This window comes from Chelonoidis abingdonii, chromosome 12 (genome assembly GCF_003597395.2).
Source record: "Chelonoidis abingdonii isolate Lonesome George chromosome 12, CheloAbing_2.0, whole genome shotgun sequence".
Lineage (NCBI taxonomy): Eukaryota > Metazoa > Chordata > Testudines > Testudinidae > Chelonoidis > Chelonoidis abingdonii.
The window spans coordinates 5,256,978-5,284,874 of record NC_133780.1 but is presented as its reverse complement, the minus strand read 5'-3'; the positions used below and the strand labels follow the sequence as shown (position 1 = coordinate 5,284,874).

The 27,897-nt window shown below is 49.4% G+C and overlaps 2 protein-coding genes across 2 annotated transcripts in view; both read right to left on the bottom strand.

The window, feature by feature from the left end:
* Positions 1 to 6,213: 6,213 nt before the first annotated feature.
* Positions 6,214 to 12,783, bottom strand: LOC116836439 (uncharacterized). The gene is made up of 3 exons (XM_032800031.2): positions 12,654 to 12,783; positions 11,676 to 11,802; positions 6,214 to 10,561 (listed from the first exon to the last, which is right to left on the bottom strand). Exons 2-3 carry the CDS (start codon positions 11,800 to 11,802, stop codon positions 9,366 to 9,368), a joined length of 1,323 nt encoding a protein of 440 aa, XP_032655922.2. The 5' UTR covers positions 12,654 to 12,783; the 3' UTR covers positions 6,214 to 9,365.
* Positions 12,784 to 19,382: 6,599 nt separating this feature from the next.
* Positions 19,383 to 27,897, bottom strand: part of LOC116836528 (uncharacterized) — a 46,533-nt gene continuing 38,018 nt past the window's right edge. Inside the window, 1 exon segment of the mRNA XM_075071695.1 lies at positions 19,383 to 22,118. Within this exon segment, the coding sequence (XP_074927796.1) occupies positions 21,025 to 22,118 (1,094 nt within the window). The 3' untranslated portion in view covers positions 19,383 to 21,024.

Genomic DNA, 27,897 nt, shown 5'->3' with positions numbered 1-27,897 from the left:
AGTCCTTTGTCTTGAATCATGAGTAAAAATGGCCTTTAACGGATGTGGAGTCCACCTGGGAATTTTCTTTTAGGTTCGCCCCACACACACACACACACACCTGCTTAAGGCTCTGGGAGGGAGTTTGGGTGCGGGAGGGGTGTAGGCTCTGGGAGGGAGTTTGGGTGAGGGAGGGGGTTTGGGTGTGGAGTGATAGCTCTGGGCTCGGGCAGGGGGTTGAGGTGGGTGAGGGCTGTGTGCTGAGGCAGAGGGTTGGGGTGCGGGAGAGGGGTGCGGTGCTTACCTCAGGCAGCTCTCTAAAGTGACCCGCATACCCCTCTGGCAGCAGCTCCTAGGCGGAGGGATCAGGGGTCTCTGTGCGCCGCTGCCCACAGGCACCGCCCCTGCAGCTCCAATTGGCCGCAGTTCCAATGGCAGAGTGAGTGCTTGGGGCGGGGGCAGCGTGCAGAGACACCCCCACCTGCCAAGGGGGCCACAGGAACGTGCCAGCTGCTTCCAGGAGCGGTCCATTGTGTGGAGTGAGGGCGGGCAGGAAGCCGCTTTAGCCCTGCTGCGGGGGCGGCAGGCAGGGCAGGGACGGGAGATGCTCCGGCGGAGGAGCATGGGGGGAGCAGGCGGGGCCAGGGGAGAGACCCGGCCCTGAACATTGATGGAGCCGAGCCTCCATGCTCTGAATATTCCTGGAGCATGGGCACCATGGGCCCGTACAACTCACCCATGAAGAATCCCGTTAGCTTTTTTTGCCACAGCAGTGCACTGGGAGCTCATGTTAAATTGTTTCTCCACAATGACCCCTGAATCCTTTTCAGAATCACTGCCATCTTTTCCTTAGTTACACCCTGCATCCCTTAGTCCTTGATGTGCAGCTTGGTATGTGGCCTTATTAAAACACTGTGTGTTTGAATGGGCCCGACGACCCTGTCCTCCTCATTCTTTACCACTCTCAATATCTGTGTCGTCTTCAACTTGGCTCAGCAGTGATTCTATACTGACTTCCAGATCCCTGATGAAAATGTTGAGCAGTGTGAGGGCTCTAGAACCAATCCCTGAGGAATCCCCACTAGAAACACCTCCATTTGATGATGATTTCCCGACTGACAGCTACTTCCTGAGATCTGTCATTTAGCCAGTTCTTAATTTAGTTAACGTGTGCTTTATGGATACTGTACAGGGGTAATTCTTTTACCAGACTGTCATGCAGTTAAAAAGTGTTAAGCATATTACATTTACCCAGTTATCTTTATTAACCAAATATTTAATCACTTCAAAGAATGAACTCAGGTTGTTGTTTTTTTTTACAAGACCTATTTTCCGTAAAGCCATGTTGACTGGCATTAATTATGTTCCTATTCTTTAATTATTTATTAATTATATTAATTAATTTTTCTGTAATTTTTTATGTCAGGCTAAGCGGCCTATAGTTACCCAGGTCATCGCACTTGCCTCTGGAATTCTTCAGGAATTTCTCTGTTATTCCACGATTTATTAAAAGTTAATATTTGGGGCAGAGATCTCCTAAGGAAGCTCTTTAAGAGCCTTGGGGTGGAAGTTATTCAAGCCTGCTGATGGAAAAAAGTTTATCCTTAGCAAATGGTATTGAACAGGCTCCTTAGTTACTAAAGGACTGGAAAGTACTTCATCATCCTCATGTGATACATATATCATCCTGCTGCTTTCCAGACACAGAACAGGAATCTTTATTAAACACTTCTGCCTTTTTTGCATCCCTAATAACAATTTTACTATCTCCAGCTAGTAATGGGCCTACACCATTGTTAAGATTTATTTTGCTCCTAATATACTTTACCAACTCCTTCTTGCTGTCCTTAGTCCTGCCAGCCATGGGTTATTCCCTGATGTCTTTAGCTTTCCTTATCAATTTTCTACACTTCACAACTTCTAATGTATATCAATTGCTATCTATTTCCTCTGTTTTTCCATTTATTATGTTGTTTTATTATTTTTTATTATGCTTTTTTATTTCTAATTGCTGCTTCACTTCACCACTGAACCAGGATGGGATTTTAGGCAAAGTTGTTCTCTTGACTGTAGAATCATTACAGGGTTTTTGTTTTTTTGTTCTGGTTTTCATTTGCTTGTTTATGATGTTGCCATCTAATAACTCTTCTTAAAGAAATTCCCATTTTCAATCACATTTTTTCTTCCCAGTCAATTTTGCTCATAATTTTCCTTAGCTTTTGGAAATTTCCCCTTTTGAAGGACCAAACATACTGGTTGGGACTAATCTTTGTTACCCATATTGAATGTAATGTCATGATCACTGATCCCTAGGCACTCACCCACTTCCAGTCCAGTGATCATCCATCATGAGATCCAAAATAATTACCTCATTTGAGGGGCAACATCTTTTGCTTTAGAAAACTGTGATAATTTATAGACAATTTAATGATGTTTACCCCTGGCTACGTGAAATGTCTAGCATATGTCTTCCAAATTGAAATCACCAATAACAACACAATTTTTCTTTCCAGACATTACAGACTGGTGCTTATGGAGTAACTCCTTTTGTTCGCTAATTTGATTGAATGGTCTATAATAGACGCACACCAGTGTCTTCTCCTGGACTTTATAAGTTAGCACATGGAGCCATGTACCAATGTTCTGATCCATACAGCAGTACTGGCAGAGGCGTTCTCTCACATATGCTAATTTTTTATTAAAATGTCTTTGGCCCTGCATCTCGTGCAATGTTGGAATATGAGGAAAGCCAATGAGTGAAAGATATTGACTGCAGAACTGAGCTGGATGAGGGGGGATATTGAGAGTTTCAGGACTGCAGAAAATAAATGACAATGTGATAAGAAAATGATTTGGGCAAGAAATAATGCTGTTACATAAGATTCAGGGAAATGTGAATGATGGTTTAGTTATGGATCAAGACTAGATCAGAAATCACATGTGGTGATTTTAATATATGGAGATATGCCTAGCTCATAGTGTTGGAAGGGACCTTGAAAGGTCATCAAGTCCAGGCTGCTGCTTTCACTAACAGGACTAAGTACCATCCCTGACAGATTTTTGCCCCAGATCCCTAAATGCCCCCCTCAAGGATTGAGCTCACAATACTGGGTCTAGCAGACCAATGCTCAAACCACTGAGCTATCCCTTTTCCCACCCTGCTTAGTAACTAAGGAGGCTGTTCAATACCATTTGCTAAGGATAAACTTTTTTCCCATCAGCAGGCCTGAATAACTTCCACCTCAGGGCTCTCAAAGAGCTTCCTGATGCATACCAGAGTACCAAGCAACTAGACGTAGAGGATGCCCGAGGCTGCGTTGGTTAGTCGTGGTGAAGAACAGAGAATAAAAAGATTTAAAGATGATGGAAGCCAAGAATCTGATACAAGACAGAAGGTGGTGGGAAGACTTCATCCAAACCCATCATTGCTGCTGAGCTGATGGGCAGGAAACAAAGGAGAAGATGACACTGAACCATATGCATGTAAGATCCTGCAGTTCCAAGTTATCAATCACTCTAAAACAGGTAATGGCGTCTGTCATAAAGAACACCACCCCCGCCCCCCCCAACACCTCTTTTGCCTGCAGAGATTTTAATGTTGTGATCATAAGGATCATCCCATCAATCTTCAGTAAAGCCAGTTCTATCAAATGTCTTCTCATTCGGGAGAACCTCCAGCCAGTCCTACCTCTCACCCAGATTCCCAGCGTTTGGTATAAAGCAACTGATTCCCTCCTCCCCCCCCCCCCCTTTGCCACATGGGTTCAGTTTGTTTGTGGCATGCAGAGTTGCATTTGTACTGCACATGCCTTCTTAGCACCATCCTCTGTCATTGCTAATTTAACATGGGCCTAGCTGCTCCCGCTCGTCTCCAGAGAAGATGAGCCCCCCTATCTGGGAGATGCAGGCTGTCCCATTCAGACAGCCCTCCTCTCCAATGGAAACGTGGCGCCATAGTCAACAAATCCCAAACCCCCAGGTTCACACGTGTTGCACAGCCAATGTTTCAGTTCCAGTATTTTCCACCTTTTCTCACTCATGGGACCAGAAGGACCCTTTGCGTAGGATTCTAACGCATGGTTCTACTGGAGCACCAGCTGGTCGTTAAGGCTGGCTTATTACTGCCATGTCGACTTTGGGTCAGTGAACAAAATTTTGGGTAATTTGAGCTCTGGGTTCCAGAGATACCGCGTCCCTCAAAGAAAGAACTTTTCGTAAAGTAGAGGGATTCTACCAACTTTTTTTTGTGCCGACCTAGGAGTCAAACCATGTGTCTGAGCCTGACTGCAATGGTAATAGTCATTTGACACTTATCTTACTCAGTGTACGGCAACCGCTGCCTCTTGGGAGGAGCAAAGCAGAGCACAATGTTCGCCAGAAAGTTTAACTCTTGCGATTGGTGTGTTGAACACTCATCTGCCGAACGGTTTACACGGCGCAGGTGAAGACAGAGGGTCAAAGGGACTTGCTAGCCAGAAAAGATAAACAAGACCTCTGGGGGTTCAAGGCAACAGGTTACAGCCACTGAACCCAAGTGAAAGCCAGGCCCTGGAAATTTGAGTGTGGCCCTTGGGAGAAACCGACTTGTTGCTAAAATCTGCCTCTGTCAAAGGGTTATTTTTTTTGCCAATTTTGGGGGAATGGAATCGAAGCTGAGCAGAAATGCAGCAGGCCCTGAAACAGCTTTAGGAAAGATGGGGATAAACTGGAGAGAGGCCAAAGGAGAGCAACACAAATGAAAGATTTAGAAACTCTGGCTTATGAGGAAAGGTTAAAAAAGACTGGGCAGGTCTGATCTGGAGAAAAGACGATGGAGTTGGGGACCTCATCACCGTCCTCCAATACATTACGGGCTGCTATAGCAGATGGGAATCAATGGTTATCCATGGCCCCTGAAGGTAGGACAAGAAATAAAGGTTCAATCTGCAGCAAGGGAGATTTTGCTTAGTGTCAAGCTGTCTTTCAGCGGCTCAAGACCATGAATGCCAACCTCGGGGCAGACTCCCACAGACAGGGCCCAACCCCCAGCTGAGTTCTATACTTAGATTTCACCAGCCAGATATTAAGTGTAAACTCTTCAGGCCTCAGTAGCCTAACTCTGGAGTCACAGACAGCCTCCTTGGACATTCTCGTCTTTCTTGCCTCTAGGTGAGCTTCCTTTTGTGATAGAGGGTCCCTTGAACCCCAAATCACAACAATATTCAGGTTACTCCCAGTCTCATAAGACCGGTAACTTACCCCAGGCCAATTGCACCATATCTCTTATATCAGAGACAACACTTGTAGTCAATCCAGTAAAACTAGCTAAAGATTTATTAACTAAGGAAACAAAATGGGAATTATTTACAAGGTTAAAGCAGTTAAATGTGTACACACAAACAACTCACAGTCTTTAGTTTCGAAAGGTTGAGTTTCTATTGTAATCAAACATTGCATGTTTTTTAGGGGTATCCCAGGCTGTATAGCTGAGGATCTCATGCTTTTGCTTAGAAATCTTGCCCTCGCAAAGTCCGGCATCATAGAGATAACTTAGTCCTTCTTGTTGTGTGTGTCTGGGGGGGGGGGTGAGCTAGGTCGATGTGAGCTATGGCGCTCCGGGGTGTGTGTTATTTTTTTTGCACTCCGAAGTGACGTAACTTTCATCGACATAAGTGGCAGTGAGATAGCAAATACAGTTCTAGTGTTTGCACGTTAAAACAGATGTTGAAAATACTGGAAACGGCACAGAAAAGAGCTGCAAACCTGATCTGAAGTCTGAACAAAATGCATTTCGGTGACAGACTTAAAGTTCAATCTGTTTCAGTGGTTCTCAAAGTGTGGGTGGGCCCCCACAGTGGGTCTCAACCCTGTTTTAATGGGGTCGCCAGGTCTGGCATTAGACTTGCTGGGACCCAGGGCTGAAGCCAAAGTCTGAGGACTTCAGCCCTGAGTGGCAGGATTTGGGCTCCCTCCCCCTCTCCTCCACCCACGCGCCCAGGGTGGTGGGGCTCAGGTGGGCTCAGGCTTCGGTCTCCCCTCCTGGAGTCGTGTAATAATTTTTGTTGTCAGAAGGGGATCATGGTGCACTGAAGTTTGAGGACCCCTTTATCAAATGGACAACTGAGAGGGGACGTGTTTGTGATATACAAGTACTGGGTCCTGAAGGGATTTTAAATCTAGCTGTGAAAGGAATAACAAGAACAACTGTCTGGCAGCTCCAGCCAGAGAGATTTAGTTGAGAAACAAGGCACAAACTTGCAACAGTGAGAAATTTAATCAGTGGAGCAAGCAGTCTTCAGATCACGACTGGACATTATTCTTCAGACAAATACAAGAGACTGGGCTCGATAAAGAGGTAAAACTGGATGACACTCTTTGGCCTCTGTTACAGATCAGACCAGATGATCTAATGGTCCCTTCTGGCTTGGAAAGCTATTAATATTATGGAAACGTGCTCATGGAAACATAACTGACAAGTGGACCATGAAAGTAAGATAGCCAGTCCAGAAATATAAGCAAGTCAGTAGTAAAATGAACATCCAAATGACTAATGAAGTAATTGATGAGAAGCATATGCTCTCGTCTTTGCTGAACGGGGGAATTCGTTAAAAAAATTAGAGCAGAGAGGAGGAGGGGTATATAAATAGATATGCTTGGAGGAATTTGATTTTTTTAAATAATTTTGCTGGATAACATTTATTTTAAATCATTTTTTATTATTTTTTACCAATGTCAGTGTTCCCAGTTGCACAAAATTTTGCATTTTAAGCACTATTTTACTTTATTTAAATTGTCACTGTTGTGGGAAATTATAGGGGGTGTCAGACAATGGGCAGGGCCAGACAATAATCCTTTAATGACAGTAGATGTTGAGATTTAAAATGCTAAAGCTTTATAACCGTTACACACAAATTCTCAACATCACGTGTCAAAATATACCAAGTAAATCTCCTTAAATCAAATTCTAAGAAGTTCTCAGGTGGCAGGTTTCTTACTTTGCCTGGCTGTACATTTCAATGATCAGGTATGGAACTATTTTTTGTTGGTGTGCTTGTGTGTGTGTGCCGTTAAATCAATGTTTATCAACATTTACTGATAAAAATCTAACTCTTCCAAGCTCCCCCCCCAAAAATATATTACAAGGGGAAAACCGAAGTAAGTATTACTGCAAATCCAAACCAGTATCAAATATTTTAGGACTACACTAATCATTTAGGCACATCGATTCTTTGAACACCTGTGTAATACAGATGAGAGAAATGTTAACCATTTATTCCTTTACTGTGTTTAACTAAAGCAAATCTTCAAGAGAAGGCAGCCGGTCAATCTGAGGACATGACGTAATGGAGAACCTGCTGCTTCCCTTGGTGGTTTGTCCCAAAGGTTGATCACCCTCATTGTGATGGGGGGAGGGACAGCTCAGTGGTTTGAGTATCTTAGACCCAGAGTTGTGAGTTCAATCCTTGAAGGGGCTATTTAGGGATCTGTGGCAAAAGTCTGTTTGGGGATTGGTCCTGCTTTGAGCAAGGGGTTGGACTAGATGACCTCTTGAGGTCCCTTCCGACCCTGAGATATTCTATAATTGTTAAAAAATGGTGCCTTGTTACTAATTAGAATTTGTCTGGCTTTAATCTCCAGCTATTGGTTCTTGTCAAACCTCATCCAACCTTCTCACTCTAGTTCACAGCTCTTGTTATCAATCCAGCACCTCTGCTCCCAACTCCCCCAGCCACTGGCAAAAGAGCAACATTTGACAATGGGTAGAAAAGTGCAGTGAATCCACAGGGTGCCAGGATCCAGCCAAGGGAGCAAATGCTCTGAGAGCAGGAAGCTCAGGTTAATATGAGCCAGAGATCAGCAGGAGTTTAGAGCAGGAGCAGCAGCTCCAATCCCAACAGAGGGTTTTATCCCCCCTCCATGGATGTCCCTGGCACGTGAAGAGTGAGTGAGGCAGAGAGAGTCTGTGGCATCCCTACACGGGAGATAGTGATAGGTGGGTGAGGGCTGACAGCTGGGCTGTCAGGCTCTTTGATTCACTTTGGCCTTGGTGATGGGGGTCGGCCTGGCTTCAGGGCTGCAGAGGTCTGTGGATTAGTTCCCTGGCTTCCTTCTTGGCTGTGATCTGCTCCTCTGTTTGCACAGTGCCTAGCACAAGGAAGACCCTTTCTTAGTGGGCCCTTAAGCCCTACCATAATGAACATGATTCATAATAATCAGCCTGATCCTTTATGTAGCCCTTTACTATTCCAGGAGGGCTTCACCCAACATTTGTAGGACAGCCCCTGTCTCTCTCAGGCCCCAGTGCAGCAAGTTCACAGTTCTCAGCGTCGGCTGTCTGGCTCTCAAGAGAAAACCCTGCAGTTTCCCAGGTTTGCATCTCCCACTTCCTACACTCTCCCCGTTCCTGACAGGATCTCACCTCATTGCAGGGATCAGGCAGTGACCTCCATCCCCATTTCAGTCTCTGCCTCTCAGACTGCAACTCTCCCACTCGCCCATTGGTGTTTGTTTATGGTGGTTATTTAGAATTATAATTGTTCAAACACCACAGATATCTCATGGCATTGGGTGGGGGAAAAGGCCAAATAAAATTTATAAAGGCCTCTTCTGGCAAAGGGTCATTTGTCTTGTAAAGTCCCCGGTAAACTTACTTTTCATCACATCAAACTAAATTAACATTCAAAGACAAGAAGTATTTCATTTCCATTGTAGGGCTTAGTGTGTGGATGCTGGGTGGGGCTGGTGGCCTGTGATCCCTTCTGACCTTACATTCTATGATTCCATGTGACCAAAAGGCCTTCAGCAAAGAGGGAACAACCCACAATACAGACCAGGCTGTACAATACGGTTAGGTTCGTGGAAAGTGACGTCCCAGAGCATGTCTCTTTTGACTCAAACTCAGGAGAAAAGATTTACTCCTGGTTTCCCCTAAACCTGCCTCATTTGGAGCCTTCTTATATGATCACATTATTTACAAAAAAGTTTTATCATCATCCTAATGTAAGGAGAAAACCCAAATTCTCTTCTGCAATCTGAGCTGGGTAGGAAACAGCCCAGAAGCAGCTTTACCCATAGATGGAACCAGGGAACGAAGATCAGAAGTATCAGGCTGCGTTTGGGATTTATACAAATCCCCCCTCCAGGTGTGAGACACTCATCTCCAGCCCTCATGAGTCTGACTTAGCGTGAAAGACATCAAAGACGTGTGCAGGGGAATTGGATTCTTTTTTAATAAACTATGGCCATTCCTAGTGATGGAATTGATAAAATTTCTCTTCTGTGTGGAGTCTCCAGTGTCAGTTCCACTTGAAACATTTTCCATGCATAAGGTATTTAAGAGGTCTTTTCCCTATATGGATTCGCTAATGCCCCATACGCGCTGACCCCAACTGAAGCTTCTCCCACATTCAAGGTTTTTCTCCTGTGTGGATTCTCTGATGTCGAATATGGGTGGAGCTCTGATTGAAAGTTTTCCCACAATTGAGGCATTTATAGGGTCTCTCTCCAGTATGGATTCTCTGATGTTTAATAAGGGCTGAGTTGTCACTAAAACTTTTCCCACAGTCCAGGCACTTATAGGGTCTCTCTCCTGTGTGAGTTCTTTGATGTGAAATCAGATCTGAGCTCCAACTGAATCTTTTCCCACACTCGAGGCATTTATAGGGTTTCTCTCCTGTATGTGTTCGCTGATGTGAAATAAGGTATGAGCTCTGACTGAAACTTTTCCCACACTCCAGGCATTTATAGGGTTTGTCTCCAGAATGGGTTCTCTTGTGTCGAGTCAGATGTGAGCTCCGATTGAATCTTCTGCCACAATCGATGCATTTATAGGGTCTCTCTCCCGTGTGCAGTCGCTGGTGAGTAATAAGGGCTGAACTGTCACTAAAACCCTTCCCACAATCCAAGCATTTGTAGGGTTTCTCTCCCGTGTGATGCATGTGATGTCTAACAAGCTGCATGTTCCAATCAAAACTTTCCCCACAGTCCAGGCATTTAAAGGGTCTTTCTCCCGTGTGGGTTCTCTGATGTGAAATAAGATCTGAACTCTGAATGAAGGTTTTCCCGCACTCCAGGCATTTATAGGGTTTCTCACCTGTGTGGGTTCTCTCATGCCTAATAAGATGGCAACTTTGATTGAAACCTTTCCCACAATTAAGGCACTTATAGGGTTTCTCTCCCGTGTGGATCCTCTGATGGGAAATAAGATTTGAGCTCTGATTGAAACCTTTCCCACAGACTAGACACTTGTAGGGTTTCTCTCCAGTGTGGACCCTCTGATGGGAAATAAGATGTGAACTTCGACTGAAGCTTTTCCCACACTCAGTACATGTGTTTTTTCTCTCTTCTGCGGGAATACTCTCCTGGGCTGTGGTTTCCTTGAGGTCCTTGCAATCTCCGCCATCATTTATGGGTTCACATGTTTTCTTCCCTGGGTCATATCCCAGCAGCATCTCTGACCTGCACTGATTTCCACAGGCTTTTCCTGGTTTACGATTCTCATAAAAATCCCCTTTGGATCTTCCCAATACTGTTCCCTGCAGATCCACATCCTCAACACCTTCCCGCTGTGGATTCTCCTCCTCATTCACCATCCCAGCACCCTCTGGAATACACAGAGAGAATCCGGACAGGAGTCATCCCCCGTGCCGGGGGGAAAGGAATGAAAGGGGAACAGCAAAGAGAGGAAAAACAACACAACCACTGTGGAGACGAGAAAGGGAACATTTACTAACCCCTCTCTAATTTTTCCTTCTCTGAAGTGTGTCCCTGGTGCTCCATGATCCACTAGAACTGGGATATTCCTGCTCATCCTCCAAGCATGGAGGCACCTCTTTTAAACCCTCTCTCTCACTCTAATTTCACAATGTATTGCACCACGTAGAACAATGGCACCACAGGGTGAAGCCAGAAACAGTTTTCAAAAAAAAATTTTTTTTTTTTAAATAGAGCCTCCATTTGGAAGAAATAATCTAGACAACACAGAGCACCGGGGACCAACAATGGAGAAATTTCATTCTGCCTCCAGATCCCTTCGAAAGACCCCGGGGGAAGTAAAGTCTGGGGGCGGGGAGCTCATCCCAGATCTCAGTCAGCGTGGGTGGGTGACATCTGCCCCATGGATGGAGCTAGTCCCAGGAAGGGAAGGGAAGAGACATGAATAAATACAGACAGGAAAATACAATGCTTCTGCCACCTCAACAGATGCAGGGATGGAGATGAATTAACATCTCCTTTGTGTTTCTGACTCCTCAGTCCCATGGCTGGGGGAGTGGAGATCAAAGTGTGTCTTAAATGAGTTGTGGGGACTATGGGGTCATTCCTCTGAAATCGCAGGGTCTGTCTGCACAGCTGCTGGGGGGTGTAATTTCCAGCTTGGTAGATGGACAAGCAGCAGCATCTAAAAATAGCAGTATGGCCACAGCAGCACCGGCTGCGGTTTGGACTACCTCCCTGACTACAATCATGCCTCTGGGCATGTAGTCAGGCGGCTAGCGCTAGCCACTATCTGTGCTGCTATTTTTAGGCATTGTTTTTGGAAAACTGTTGCATGTACATCTACCTGAGCTGGGAATCCCACCTCCCAGTTGCGGTGTAGATGTAACCTACATGACGAAGGAAGAACCTGAGAAACCCAACTGAAAACATCACAGCCACCCCTTCCTCCAACTTTCTCTCCCTCCAGGTTTCCAATAACCAAGGGCACAGGAATCCCTTACCCAGCGAGGTCACCATCTCGTAGTTCTCCTGCATGATGTCCCTGTAGAGGGCTCTCTGAGCGGGGTCCAGCAGAGCCCCCTGCCTCTGAGTGAAATACACAGCCACCTCCTCGAAGCTCACAGGCATCTGGGACAACAAGAGTCCCTCACTCAGCACCTGCTGCCTCAACCACAATCCCACTAGTCCCAGGGGAGGAGGGCTGATAATATTAAAGGTCTGGTGGAGACAGAGGAGCAGAATCCCACCCCCACCTTGTTCGGAGCAGCCAGGAGACTTCAGGGTGTGGAGAAGGTGGAAGCTCCTTCTCCCTCCCAGCCGGGGGAGGGGGCAGGGGCCTTCCCGTATATCACACACCTGCTAGCCACAGGCTGGCACAGGAGATGGAGCCCCTCAGCAGGGTCCAGGGACAGGAATCCCAACCCCCTCCCCATTCCCAGCAGCTGGGAGTGAGGGGATGAGGCCTCACCGCTGGGTGCCCCCTTTGTATTCCAAACAGCAGCCTCTGTCGGGGGGGGGGAGGGGGAGCTCCAGCACTGGGAGTCCAGGCAGGTTTCCCAGTCCTGCCCGGGGGGGGCGGGGGTTCCAGTTCCAGAAATGGGGGAATTTCCACCCCGGATCCCAATAGGCGTCTTCTGAACATACTCAGGTGATTAGCTCAAGCCCCTACCAAGGCCGTGTATTTCTCACCCCCCTCCCCCGACAACCCAGCCCCAGGGACACAAGAGGGAACCCCCCTGGGGCCCGCCCATGCCCCCCTCCAGCCGCTCTCCCCCTGCCCGCTTGAACCCCCCGCCGGCCCCGGGAGCAGATCCTGGGCAGAGCCCGGGCGGCGACTCGCTGCTGGGGCCGCAGCTCCGGTCCCTCCGCCAGGCGCTTCCCAGCCAGGGAGCAGCTGCCGGGGGAGGTGAGATCTGGGGCCGCTTGTGCAGAGTCACTTTCCTGCCCGGCCCCGGCCCTTCCCCCGGGGCCCCCCTCACCTGCAGGCTGCGGCTCGGGGCTGGGGCGGGCAGAGCCCGGGGCGGGGAGGGGGGTTAGTGCCGGGCTCGCCCCGCACGGACCCCGCCGGGGAGCGGCAGCGGCTCAGCCCGGGCTCCCGGCGCACAATGGAGGATCTGACCCAGGAAGACAAACAGAGGCAGAGCGAGCGCAGCCCGCCCCCTCCCAGCACGAACCAGGGCCCTATGGGGGCAGCAGCTACGGACCCCCCGCCCCACACCCCGCTCAGCCGGGGGGGCCGCCCGAAATCCCTGCTCTCTGCCCTCTAGCGAATCCCACCCACCGCCTGGGTCACTGAGAAAGGTTCGCTTGGGGGGCAGGACCCCGCCACCCCCGCACCCCCGTCGGATTTGAGGACAATGCCGGACCCCATAGAAATCCCTCTTCTCCCCCTCCCAGGGATCCTTCGGGCTCTTCCTTTCCACCCCCACTGACAGGCGTCTGTGCAAGATCCCGCCCCCGTGCTGGGCCACACTGCCCCAGGGGGTGGTGTAGGACCCAGAGAGGAAGCTGGGAAGGAGAGTGAATTACATTCCCTACAGTAAGGCTTTGTTGCTGGGTGATTTCCAGGTTCCCTGCACTGTCCCTATCCTAGGGTGTCCAGACAGCAAGTGTGAAAAATCGGGACCGGAGCGAGGGGGGGCGTAATAGGAGCCTATATAAGAAAAAGACCCAAAAATCGGGACTGTCCCTATAAAATCGGGACATCTGGTCACCCTACCCTATCCTGTCACCTGGCTACTGGGCTGCACGGACACCTGCTTGTCAGGGGTTTACACACATACAATCGCCCTGAAGTTGAACTCTGTGTAACCCCTTCTAATGTGCAGAAGAGACGGGACTCTGACCTATGCTTCAGCAGAGAGTCTAGCTGCTGCTCAGGAAGAATGGGGGTGAAATAGAATACGGCCTGGTCTACGCTCAAAAGTTGGGTCGACCCAGCTACCTCCCTCAGGGCAGGCTGTGAAAAATCCAACCCCTGAGCAATGTAGTTCAACCAAGCAAAGTCCCCATGTAGCTCAGACCTTGCCAGGTATTCCCCATTTTGTATCTGCGCATTTGATTTTTCCTCCCTAACAGGGGCGGCTCTAGGCATTTTGCCACCCCAAGCACGGCAGGCAGGCTGCCTTCTGCGGCTTGCCTGCGGGAGGTCTGCCGAAGCCGCGGGACCAGTGGACCCTCCACAGGCAAGCCGCCGAAGGCAGCTTGCCTGCTGCCCTCACGGCGACGCAGAGAACCCCCCACGGCTTGCCACCCCAAGCACGCGCTTGGCGTGCTGAGGCCTGGAGTTGCCCCTGCTTCTTAAGGTCAGGTCCACTCTACAAACTGACAGCGGCACAACTGTTGCTCAGGGGTGTGAAAAATCCACCCTCCGGAGCGACGCAGGTATATTGACCTAATCCCTGGTGAAGATAGCGCTAAGTCGGCAAGACCATGTTGGAAGACCCACTGGCCTGATACCTGGGAAAGAATTCTCTGTAGTGACTCAGAGCCCTCCCCATCCAGTGTCCCATCACTGGCCATTGCGGAAATTTGCTGCTATAATCCTGTGACTTTTTAAATATTGGGAATTGGGGAGCAAAGGAGTGGGAGGAAATGGAGAGAGGGGTTTGGGGCTGCAGAAGGGGCGGCGGGAATGGGGAATAGTAGTAGGGGAAGGGACAGAGGTTACGGGGCTAAGGACAGTGGGATGGGGTTGAGGGAAGTGGGAGGAGAGAGGCGTGGCACTGGGACATTGCAAGAGAGGGGCACCTCTCAGCCCCATATAATCTCCTTCCATGTATGTGCTGAGATCTGGGTGTCCTTGCCCCTCCAGTGCATGTCCAAGCCCTCTCTCTGATCTGCATGTGATCCAGCATCTGGGGAAGGCCCAACCCTCTGGAGGAGGAGCTGAGAACAGGCGTGCTGGGAGCCTGGCTGGTCAACATCCGCACCAGAACTGCTTTTCCTCATGGGTGCTGGGTGAATCACAGGTTCGGGGAGGCTAGCCCCTGTCCTGGCCCACCCCTTCTGCCTGAGGCCCTTCCCTTCCCATCCCCCTTCCCCCGCCGAAGCCCATGCGCCCACCCCCAGTTGCAGGGCACTGGGGGGGCCCAGCCACCCCAAGTCCCAGCCTCAGCAAGCTTCCCGGGAGAGGAGCAGCCTGCCTAGGCTAGGGCCAACTAGCAGCAAGCATGGGGAGGAGGGGTGCCTCGGGGCTGTTTGGGGTTACACAGCCTTCTCCAACCTATTATATGCACCGCCACCCATGCCAGTCCGGTCTCCCCAGTCACCATCCCAGAGCTGAATCAATCAGGAGGCCGGGGCAATGTTTTAAATAAAGGGGTGAAACAGCCCTGCTGCGGGGTGGAGTCCCAGCTCCTGTGCAGAGTGCTGTTCCAGCTTCGCTTCCTAGCAAAGCCCTCCAGTACATTAATAGCCACTTCATATGGGGAGAAGACAGTGTTCTAAAGCAGAGGTGGGCAAAAATTTTGGCCTGAGGGCCTCACCTGGGTATGGAAATTGTATGGTGGGCCATGAATGCTCAGAAAATTGGGGGTTCGGGTGCAGGAGTGGGTGAGGGTTCTGGCTGGGGATGAGGGTTTGGGGTTCAGGAGGGTGCTCTGGGCTGGGACCAAGGGGTTTGGAGGGCAGGAGGGGGATCAGGGCTGGGGCAGGGAGTTGGGGTGTGGGAGGGGGTCAGGGCTGCAAGCTCCAAGCAGTGCTTACCTCAAGTAGCTCCCAGAAGCAGCGGCATGTCCCCACTCCAGCTCTTACGCAGAGGCGCAGCCAGGCAGTTCTGCATGCTGCCCTGTCCAAAGGCACTGTCCCTGCAGCTCCCATTGGCCATGGTTCCCGGCCAATGTGAGCTGCGGGGGCAGTGCTTGGGTTGGGGGCAGCGTGCTGTGCCACTTAACTGGCCCTATATGTAGGAGCCAGAGAGGGGACACGCCACTGCTGGGAGCTGCGTGGAGCCACAGTACGCACAGAGCAGGGCAAGCCCCCGACCCTGCTCCCCAGAGGAGCTTGAGGGCCAGATTAAAATGTCTGAAGGGCTGGATGCAGCTCCTGAGCCATAGTTTGCCTACCCCTGTTCTAGAATGAAAGTCTTATAGAGATCCAGGGAACAGATGCTTCATCTGCTGAACCTAAATAACTGTACCACTTTAGATACAGTTTGACCAGCCAGTGAGAACCAGTCTGTTATCAACCCATGGTCTGGAATGCTGCTTTCTGTGGAGATCCCCAGATTGTCAAGGGGTTCAGAAGCATTTTGAAAGGGCTGAGACGCTGTCGTTCTTCTCAAGCTGTGAAGGGTCCAGGGGACTTGAGTCCAGAAAGCCAAAGTGTGGGAGGTCAGACTAGATGATCATGAGGGTCCCTTCTGATCTTAAAGTCTGTGAATCAATGAGACACACACAGCACATACAGTGGCCACACTACAATGACTGAGAAATCATCTCTGCGAGACCATCAGAGGGGACCGTGTTTTGATGTGCGTGCTCGAGGTCAGGAAGGTAGATATCGTGTGGGAACCTTATATTTGAACATCTGTAACAGCAACAAAATGGCGACGTCTGTATACGGAACGCCTGTAGATTTGCTGCCCAACAGCTTTTCTTTAAATGATATTCACAGGATTCCAAATCCTGTCTACAATGGGTTGTCCTCTTTATAATAATTTCTGTGTGCCTGAGATGTCTGTTTTTCCCAGGGCACCCTGTGGGACTCTCTCTTCCAAGCCGACTGGGCAATGTTACCACCTACTTAACAAGGTTTTAGATACATACTGTTGTAGGAGCAGCAGTGATCTGTATGCTCTGTATAACCTGTATGCTCAAAAGGTCTGTTAAACTCTCCCACCCCCACATCCCTCTTTGAATACCTGTGATGTGGCTTTCCCCCACCTCTCCCTCCTGGAATGCTTGTGGGATGAGCTGTTTAAACAGCTGGAAGATCAGAACAGCTCCAAGGTAGACAAGGTGTCTGGGACTCTAATTAGGCAGCGATCACACCCCCAATGCATGGACACTGCATGGACACAGCCTGAGGTGAAGTGTGACCAACCAAGTCATCCCTAGTAGCAGGCCATGAGAAGCAGGTCCTTAAAATGGGAAGGGGCCATGTGCTCAGCTTGTATCTCTCATGAAGGCCCTTCACCCGGACCGCCTGGCCAGTGGTTTGCTGTGTTGCATTGCATCGTGCCTCAGAAAAACATACCTTCATCGCACCATCCATCGCTGCGCTGTGGGACACTTACCTTGAAGGATCCTGACATCTCCAGTGCCGTGCCTGTCCTGGGAGCGTGAGTATGCGAGTGTGAGTGTTATACCCCCCACACACACCTTCTTTTGAGCTTAGCTATCAGTATAATAAACGTGCTGCTTTCTGCCAGATTCTGGTGGGTCATTAGTCCTCCCTAAGCTTACTAGCTGGCCCAATTTCAGGTAACACATACAACAGCCCTGAAGTTTAACTGTGTCCTGCCTTGTGAAAAGAGCTCTGGCCTGGCTTTCACCAGCGAGTAACGCTGAGGTGCGGGCAGAAAGGGAGCATAATAGAATTATACGTAATATTGTGTGAGTGACCCCAGGCCTCATTACGCCAGCGGGGCCGTTTACCTTTCTGGGTTGGTTTTTATTCCACTTTGCGTGGCCCTGGCTGACAATGAAGTCGCCCCAAACCAGGTAGGACAAACTCTTTAGGGTGACCAGATAGCAAGTGAAACATCTCGACGGGGTGGGGGGTTATAGGTGCATATATAAGAAAAAGCCCCAAATACTGGGACTGTCCCTATAAAATCGGGACATCTGGTCACCCTAAAACTCTTGCACAGAGATGCACTGTATGTTTGTACAAACAATAGGGTCCACACTGCAATGAAAGACCCCTAGCATGGCCAGGCCTGGCTCAGCTGGTTGGACTGCACAGGGATCAGTCTGTGGAGCTATAAAATTGCAGTGTAGATGTTCAGGCTGGGGTTGGAGCCCCATGGGGGAGGGTCTCAGATCTCAGGCTCCAGTCCAAGACCAAATGTCTATGCAGTTCATTTTAGCCCTGTAGTGAGATAACCCAGGCTCACACTCAAGGCCACAGGGTTTTTTTAATCTCAGTGTAGACATAACCCAAGCCACATCCCTAGCTCGTCCATTGGAACCCGTGGGGCCAGATCTTCAGCTGGTGGGAATCAGAGGGGAGGATCTGGCCCATGGGACTTGCAACACACACACATATTCCAGGCAGTCCCCAGCTGGGAAGAGGGATGTGAAAATTCACTCCTGACACAGCCCAGCAAGGGGCAGGGATGAATCAGTCACACTGAGCTGATCGTTCCCACTCAAATCCCCAGCCAGCTGCTCAGGGGCCTGGGGCAGTTTAACCTGAGTGAGGGGGCATGGATCTCAGTGTCATGGGTGGGACTCGCGCTGCAGGTTTCTACAGTTAAAGGGCAGAGAGGAGGCACTGCTGACTCTGTCCCTGCTGGGTCTCAGAGAATCTCAGGGTTTGAAGGAACCTCAGGAAGTATCGAGTCCAACCCCCTGCTCAAAGCAGGCCCAATCCCCAGACAGATTTTTGCCCAGATCCCTAAATGACCCCCTCAAGGATTGAACTCACAAACCTAGGTTTAGCAGGCCAATGTTCAAACCACGGAGATATCTCTCCCCAATCCCTCCTGCTTGATGGGGTGGAGCAAAGTGAGTGTGCGGGGAAGGGGCTTATTAGCTGTTGTCTCCAGGGAGCTGTTGCTCAGATGGAGGACAGTGTAACTTTACAGATGGCTACCATCACAATTCGGTACCAGTCACAGTTACTGACATCTACTGGGTGTTCTTTTCTGCTGCTCTGTGACAATGTGCGGGGGGGGGGGTGCGCCTGTCACATCTGATCCAGGGGTAGCAATTTGTGACAGATGGAGGTACGCCTGTCGCAACTTGCCAGCTTTCACCTTTCTCCATCTCCCGATCCAGGGGGCAGCACGGTGTCATTGCCCATCACAATTGGCTACCATTGAGAAAGCTCTGTTGGAAATTTGGACACAAAGAAAGAGAGGGAGCGTTGTCATTTGCAAAAGCACAGGTACAGAGTTAAAATGCAGGGTCATTGTATGTAAACCCCATAATGACGCTATTGGTTTTTTCTTTATTAGTCTCATTGCCCAGGGATGCTGCTGCGAAGGCCAAAACTATAACTGGGTTCAAAAAGGAATTAGATCAGTTCATGGAGGACAGGTCCATCAATGGCTATTAGCCACGAAGAGCCTGCAGAGTTGGCTGCTCCGGGATCAGGGCCGGCTCCAGGCACCAGTGGAGGAAGCACATGCCTGGGGTGGCACATGCTAAGGGGTGGCATTCCGTCAGTTCTTGGGGTGGCACAGTCCGGGTGGCTCTTTCTTTTGTTTTGCCTGGGGGTGGCAAAAATGGTAGAGCCGGTCCTGGCTGGGATGTGCTGTCTGTGGTGCTCAGGGTTGGGAAAATAAAGCCTCAAAGACAGGGCTGCCCAGAGGATTCAGGGGGCCTGGGGCAAAGCAATTTCGGGGGCCCCTTCCATAAAAAAAATAAGTTGCAATACTATAGAATACTATATTCATGTGGGGGCCCCGTGGGACCTGGGGCAAATTGCCCCACTTGCCCCCATCTCTGGGCGGCCCCGCTCAAAGAAGATTCCCAGACAGCCTCTGAATCCATTAAAGGCCATTTTTCCTTATGACTCAAGACAAAGGACTCTGGGAGTTTGAGAAACTAAATTTGACTTTATTCTTTCCAAGCCAGAAATAAAAGCTAAAATCTCCTCCTCACACCCAGAGCCCAGCTCAGCACATGGCATTTCAGCCCCAGCTCAGCACGGTGCTGCTCCTGGCTCCCACAGGCATCAGCAACGGAGCAACGTTGTACAGTGGGCAGAAAAATGCAGAGGATCCATTAGAGATGCTGGGATTCAGTCACAGAGGCAAACACTGTGAGAGCAGGAAAGCCAAGGAGCTCGGGTTAATGGGAGTTGGAGAACAGTGCAGCATCTCCAATCCCGGCTGAGGGGTTTATCCCCCAGGGACGTCCTTGGCGTGCATGTGGTGAGTGTGACAGAGAGAGCCTCCATCGTCCCAATAAAGGATGCTGTGGAGGGGGGTAGCAGTGACCATCTTGGTTTACAGACTCCCATTGCCTTCCAGTCGCAGTGATGGACGTCAGCTGGCCTCAGGGCCGGCCAGGCCTGTTGACTTCCCTAATTTCCTTCCTATCTCTGCTCAGCCTCGTTCACCCAGGAATCACTGGTAGACCCAGCAACTCCACAAGCAGCATCATTTGTAGCCCTTTGGGATTCAGGGACAGTTTCACCCAGTGATCACAGGCTAGTTCCTGTCTCTCTCCAGCTCCAGTGCAGCAAGTTAACAATTCTCAGCCTCGGCTGTCTGGCTCTCCAGAGAAAACCCTGCAGTTTCCCAGCCCTTTATCTCTCTCTTGACCTATCTCCCATCACTGCAGGGATCCAGCAGGAACTTCCTTCCCCATTTCAGTCTCTGCCTCTCGGCCTGCGACTCTCACACTGGCCCCATTGGTGTTTGTGCTGATGGTGCTGTATGATAATCATTGTTCAAACAACACTAAGATCTCACGCAAAGGGTCATAAAATGGTACCAGTAAAATAAGACAGTGTTTTAGCAAACAGTCATTTGTCTTTTGGCATCCCCAATAAACCTGCACGATGTCCTGCAAAACAAAACTAATATCCTACTAGGTGACCAAATGGCTTCAACGAATAGAGAACAATCCACAATACAGCGCGGACTACAAGACACTCTAAGTTTCATAATAATCAACATCCTGGAGCTTGTTTCAGATGATTCAAAATCAGGAGGACAGACTTACCCATGTTCTCCTCTGAACTCTCTATACCTGCCCTGTTTGGAGCCTCCTTAGACAGTCACCTTAGTTACAAAACTTTTATCATCATCCTAATGAAAGGAGAAACCAAAACTACTGTCTGCAAATAATCGGAGGTTGGTAGGAAAGATACCAGAAGCTGCTTCACCAGTATGTGTACACTGGGATTTAAGCTCAGACCAATCACACAGAGTGGGGAATTCATTTGAATTTCTCCTCCAGGTCTGTGATACTTAAATCTCCAGCCCTCATGAGCCTGACTTGGCATGTATGAAATCAAAGACACCTGCAGAGGAATTGGATTTTTTTTTTTTTAAATAAACTAAAGCCAGTCCTAGTGTTGGAACTGATAAAATTTCTCTCCTGTGTGGTGTCTCCAATGTCAATTCCACTTGAAACATTTTCCAAGTTAAAGATATTTAAGAGGTCTGTTCCCTGTATGGATTTCCTGATGCCTGATACAAGCTGACCCCAGCTGAAGCATCTCCAACATTCAAGGTTTCTCTCCCATGTGGATTCTCTGATGTCGAACATGGGTTGATCTCCGACTGAAACTTTTCCCGCAGTCGAGGCATTTATAGGGCTTCTCTCCTGTATGAATTTTGTGATGTTTAATACGGGCAGAATTGTCAATAAACCTTTTCCCACAGTCCAGGCACTTATATGGTCTCTCTCCTGTGTGAGTTCTTTGATGTGAAATCAGATTGGAACTCCAGCTGAATCTTTTCCCACACTCGAGGCATTTATAGGGTTTTTCTCCTGTGTGGGTTCTGTGATGTTTAACGAGTCTTGATCTGTCAGTGAAGCTTTTCCCACACTCAAGGCTTTTATAGGGTTTCTCTCCCATGTGGGTTCTCTGATGTGAAATGAGGTACGTGCTCTGATTGAAGCTTTTCCCACAGTCTGGACACTTATAGGGTTTATCTCCTGTGTGGGTTCTCTTGTGTCTAGTAAGGTGCGCGCTCCGATTGAATCTTCTCCCACAGTCAAGGCATTTATAAGGTTTCTCTCCCGTGTGGACTCTCTGATGAATAATAAGGGCAGAACTGTCACTAAATGCTTTCCCGCAATCCAGGCATTTGTAGGGTTTCTCACCTGTGTGGTGCTTCTGATGTCTAACAAGCTGCATGTTCCAATCAAAACTTTCTCCACAGCGCAGGCATTTATAGGGTTTTTCTCCCGTGTGGCTACTCTGATGTGAAATAAGATCTGAGCTCAGAACAAAGCTTTTCCCACAGTCTAGGCATTTATAGGGTTTCTCACCTGTGTGGGTTCTCTCGTGCCTAATAAGATGTGAGCTCTGAATGAAGCTTTTCCCACAGTCAAGACATTTATAAGGTTGCTCGCCTGTGTGGGTTCTCTCATGCCTAATAAGATGCGAACCCTGATTGAAACCTTTCCCACAATCAAGACATTTATAGGGTTTTTCCCCTGTGTGGATCCTCTGATGAGAAATAAGGTTTGCGGTCTGATTGAAACCTTTCGCACAGACAAGGCACTTGTAGGGTTTCTCTCCAGTGTGGATCCTCTGATGGGAAATAAGGTGTGATCTCCGCATAAAGCTTTTCCCACACTCAGTGCATGTGTTTTTTCTCTCTTCTGTGGGGATTCTCTGCTGGGCTGTGATTTCCTTGAGGTCCTCGCAATCTCCACCATGATTTATGGGTTCACACGTTTTCTTTCCTGGGTTGTATCCCAGCAACCTCTCAGACCTGCGCTGGTTTTCGCAGGTTTTTCCTGGCTTATGATTCTGGTAAAAATTCTCCTCGGATCTTCCCAATACTGTTCCCTGCAGACCCACGTTCTCACCACCTTCCTGCTGTGGATTCTCCTTCTCCTTCACCATCCCAGCACCCCCTGGAATACAGAGAGCGAATCCAGACAGGAGTCATCCCCCGTGCTGGGGAGAAAGTAATGAGAGGGGAACAGCAAAGAGGGGGAAAACACACAATTGCTGGGGAGACTGAGAAAGGGAACATTTACTAAACCTCTCTGTAATTTTTCCTGGTCAGAGGTGCACCGTGATCCATTAAAACTGGGATATTTCTCCTCATCTTCCAAGCATGGAAACTCCTCTGTTTTTAAGTCCTCTCTCTCTGTGTAGTTTCACAGTATACTGGCACCACAGGGTGAAGCCAGAAACAGAGGTTTTAAAAATAAATTTTAAAAAATAATAAAGCCTCCATGCTTGGAAGAAATAACCTAGTTCTAACAGACAACACGAGCACCAGGGACCCACAACACAAAAATTGGATTCTGCCTCTAGATCCTTTCCAAACACCCAGGGGATCATAAAGTCTGGGGACGGGGAGCTCCTGCCAGATCTCAGTCAGCGTGTAGGTGGGTGACATCTGCCCCAGAAATGGAGCTAGTCCCAGGAAGGGAGGGGAAGAGACATGAATGAATATAGACAGGACAAGACGATGCTTCTGCCACCTCAAAGGATTCAGGATAGAGATGAATTAGGCCTCCCTTGTGTTTCCGAGTCTCCTATCCCATGGCTGAGGGAATGGAGATCAAAGTCTGTCTTAAATGGGCTGTGGGGACTATGGGGTCATTCCCCTGAAACTGAAGGGTCTGTCTGCACAGCTGCAGGGAGGTGTGATCCCCAGCTTGGTAGATGGACAAGCACAAGCATTAAATAATACCAGTGTGGCCATGGCAGCATGGCCTTGGCTCAGACTAATCACCTGAGTACAACCCTGCTCTACCTCTGGGCACTCAGGTGGCTAGCCCAAGCCGCTATGTACGTGGCTATTTTTAGGTGCTAGCTCTAGCAGAACTCGTGCATGTAAATCTACCTGAGCTGGGAATCCCACCTCCCCGACGCTGTGTAGGTGTAACCTAAGTGACCAAAGAAGAACCTGAGTAGGAATCAAAATGGCCACATCACAGACACCCCCCACCCCACCCCCAGGCTTCCAAAAACCAAGGCAACACAACTCTCTTACCCAGAGAGGTCACCATCTCATAGTTCTCCTGCATGACGTCCCTGTAGAGGGCTCTTGGACCGAGGTCCAGCAAAGCCCTCTGCCCCTGGGTGAAATACACAGCCACCTCCTCAAAGGTCACCGGCATCTGAAAAATAAGCACCAGAGATATAGAATCCCACCCCGACCCTGCTCAGATCAGCCCAGAGGCTTCAGGAGGGGAGAACGAGAGAGCTCTTGTCCCTCCCAGTCGGTGGAGGATGGCAGGGGCCTTCCCATTTATCACACACCTGCTAGCCAAAGGCTGATACAGGAGATGGAGCTCCATCAGCAGGGTCCAGGGACAGGAATCCCAACTCCCTCCCCATTCCCAGCAGCTGGGTGTGAGGGGACCGGGCCTCTCCCTGGGTGCCCCCTTTGTATTTCAGAGCAGCCTCTGTCTAGTGGGTTCAGGCTCCAGCACTAAAAGCCCAGTCAATTTTCCCAGCCCTGTTGGTTTCTTTCCCGTTCCAGAAATGGGGGAATTTTTATTCCAGCCCCCAAAGGGTCCTGTTCTGAACATTATGCCACAAACTGAAGATGTCCCAGCAGGCTTGTCCCATCCTGTCACCAACTCCCTCGCCCTGTGTATTTCCTGCTCCAGTCCTTCTAACACAAACCCACCAGCAACCCCCTGAAAATCCTCTCTCTGAACGGGTTTCCCGTTCCCCTGCAGGGTGTGTTGTTGTCACTGGGATTGGGGAGCCCTACCCCTGTGGGGAGCTCCATTTTCAGACAGAGAGTGAAAATTCATACACGGTTACAACCACCGATAACAATAAATGTTGCTAGAAAAAGGCACGCAAAGGAGACAGGCTGGGTCAGCCTAAACAGAAAGATCTAAATAGACATGAGAGGAGTGGGCCTGAAACCTGGTCTCCTAAAACCCAGGTGAGTGCCCTGCCCCAGCCAGGGCTGGAGTCAGTCTCACTCCCTCTTACGCAACACATATGTAACCATTTCTATGTGGTGGATCAGCTTCAATGGGAGAGACTGAGACGTACCCTGGAAAAGCCCAAAGCCTTTTGTACCAAACTCCAGGAGAGGGCTCACAGCTGAGAGTGATCAAGTAGAGATAGCTGCCTGTGTCCCTTGAGGGGCAGGGGCGTATGACCCACCCCTCTCCTCAGCATTTCCTATTGGCTAGCTCAGGCAGTTCCCCACTCAGCATGCTGTGTTTTGTGGATCCAATTTTTAGCTCTGCCCAGGTATAATATAGGGAGACTAACTCAGGGCTGCAGATTCCACTCAGAGGCAGGGCATCTGAACATTAGGGGCTGCTATGCTGACCTTGTAATGCCTAAATCCCTTTGTACATCCAGCCCGCAGCAATTTTCCCATCAGTATCTGAAAGACACTGGCCCCTTAGCTGAGGGAGGCTCATTAAATATGGAGGAAACAACTTGATTTGCAGACATCGGGGGAAAGTTTATCATCGTGGAGTTTAATCTCCCACCCACCCAATCCCCATGTGGCATTATGGATTTTTAAGGCCAGAAGTGGAAGAGACCATTGAATTTAGAAAACCTAGTCTGACCTCCTGTATGATAGAAGCCAGTGCAATTCATCCAGTTACTCCTGCATTGAGCCCAGTCACTTGACTAAAATACATTTACCAAGACATCTAGCACTGAATTTAAGAGATGCAAAATCCACCGCTTCCCTTGTTAGTTTTTTCAGTAGTTAATCGCCCTAATTTTCCATTTGTATTTCTCTGGCTTTCACTTTCAGCCATTCTTTCTCCTTACGCTTTTCTCGGTTAGAATTCAAGAGCTCTTTGGAGCACCAGATCATTTATTCTTGTAATCAAATCAATGTCTCAGGGCAATATTTCTCCTCCCCTATATAATTCAAAAATTAGAGTGCAAACATCAGTGGATTTTGAGGAGATTTTGTATTCCTATTTTATAACTGAGAGAGAAAATACAGAAATGATTCGTGTGTAAGTTAATTAGAAAGGAGAAGTCAATTAATTTTTCTTAATAGTGGGTATTTAGAGAAATAAATTCTCAGATAATATATGAATCTATAAATAGAGAAATTGAACAACATTTGAGAGGATTTTATATTAAAATCTGGCAAGCGGAAAAAAGGGAAAAAATCTGAAAGGTTATAGAGCGGTATTTTATTAATGGAGAGTAAAGGGACTAGATTAGTGATAATTCTATTGCTATATTTATATATAGCCCTGGCAGAATTTTTTTTGAACTATGTTAATGGATAATATCAATGTCTACTTTTAAGGGTTTCCATTTTGTTTTTATTGATTTAAATTTTCACAGTAGCAGGAAATTACAGGGTGAGTCAGACAATAATTATTTCATGACTGCAGGGCTGCCCAGAGGTGGGAGCAAGTGGGGCAATTTGCCCCAGGCCCTGGGCCCCACAGGGGCCCCCACTATAGAATACTATATTCTTATATTGCAACTTTTTTTTAATGGAAGGACCCCTAAAATTGCTTTGCCCCACGCCCCTTCAATCCTCTGGGCAGCCCTGCATGGCTGTTGATATTGGGATTAAAAAGTTAAAGCTTTATAGCCATTAAAACACACATTGTCAGCATCACACGTCAAAACATACCAAGTAACTATCCTTAAATCAAACTTTAAGAAGTTTGAGAACATGACCTAGGAAGGAAGGCTGAAAGAATTGGGTTTGTTTAGTTTGGAAAAGAGAAGACTGAGACGGGACATGATAGCAGTTTTCAGGTATCTAAAAGGGTGTCATCAGGAGGAGGGAGAAAACTTGTTCACCTTAGCCTCTAAGGATAGGAGAAGACCGCAATGGGCTTAAACTGCAGCAAGGGAGGTTTAGGTTGGACATTAGGAAAAACTTCCTAACTGTCAGGGTGGTTAAACAGTGGAATAAACTGCCTAGGGAGGTTGTGGAATCTTCATCTCTGGAGATATTTAAGAGTAGGTTAGACAAATGTCTATGCGCGATGGTTTAGACAGTATTTGGTCCTGCCCTGAGGGCAGGGGACTGGACTCGATGACTTCTCGAGGTCCCTTCCAGTCCTTGAGTCTATGAATCTAAGTTCTCAAGCATTATTTCTCTTACTTTGCCTCTCTGTTCATTTTGATTATTATCCATGGAAATACTTGTTCATCTGTTTGTGTGTGTAGGGTGAAAGTGACGTTTACCCTACAAAAAATCTAATTTGTCCAAGCCTATTTATACAGAAGAGAAACGAAATTTGAGCAGACTGATCTCACTAAACTCCCCCCCCCCCCACTACACCAGTAGCAGGTTATTCAGGCTGCCTGGCAGATGTGCATTAGGGTACAGTCTGTGAGCGGGTCACACTCTGGGCCGTTCAGCAGACCAGGATCCTGCAGGTGTCTCTGATGGAGCAAACAAGGCTCAGCAGCAGTTCAGGGCTGGGGAGATTCACCCATCGCTGGGGCGCGAAGGGGCCTGTCTCGGGGAGGGAGGGGCTCAGAGGTTTGCAGCGGGGTTACATTTGCAGATCAACAATAACCTCTCCACTCCTCCTCTCCCCTCCATTTCAGTCTCATTTCTCACCCCTCCCCTCCCTGACAACCCAGCCCCAGGGACACAAGAGGGAACCCCCCTTGGCCCGCCCATGCCCCCCCCAACCACTCTCCCCTCTGGGGCCCGTCCGTGGCCCCCCTCCCGCCTGAACCCCCCGCTGGCCCCAGGAGCAGATCCTTGGCAGAACTCGGGCGGCGACTCCCTGCTGGGGTCGCAGCTCCGGTCCCCCCGCCAGGTGCTTCCCAGCCAGGGAGCAGCTGCCCGGGGCGGCGAGATCTGGGGCCGCTTGTGCAAAGTCACTTTCCTGCCCGGCCCCGGCCCTTCCCCCGGCCCCCCCCTCACCTGCAGGCTGCGGCTCGGGGCTGGGGCGGGCAGAGCCCGGGGCGGGGAGGGGTGTTAGTGCCGGGCTCGCCCCGCACGGACCCCGCCGGGGAGCGGCAGCGGTTCAGCCCGGGCTCCCGGCGCACAATGGAGGATCTGACCCGGGAAGGTAAACAGAGCCGGGGCCGGGCAGCCTCTGACTATCACCCAGACCGGGCCCCGCGCAATTCGCAGCTGGGCTGCTAGGGACGGAGGATGCTCAGTCGAGGTCTCTTCCAGTCCTACACGTGTGTGACAGTCTGACACCCCCCGGGTGCTGGGCCGGGCTGCCCCAGGGGCACTGGCTGCAGGGAACGGGTCTAGCGCTAGGACCCAGAAGGGAGCTCGGGACGGAAGTGAATTCGCTACAGTAACGCGTGGTTGCTGGTGGATCCCAGTTCCCTACAAGATCCCCGAGCCCCGGGGGCTGGTGCTGGGAGCCCGGAGCCCTGGCTGCAGCCGGGAGAGGGGAATCTCCAACAGGGCGCTTCCCGCTGCTCCCCAGGAGCCTCTCCCATGGCAGAGCCCCCAGCCTGACCAGC

Bases quoted from the DNA above. Each gene is read 5' to 3' on its own strand.
- LOC116836439 (XM_032800031.2), bottom strand. From the start codon at position 11,802: ATGCCTGTGAGCTTCGAGGAGGTGGCTGTGTATTTCACTCAGAGGCAG. The intron at 10,562-11,675 runs GTAAGGGATTCC...TGTGTATTCCAG, and splicing joins CGAGATGGTGACCTCGCTGG to AGGGTGCTGGGATGGTGAAT.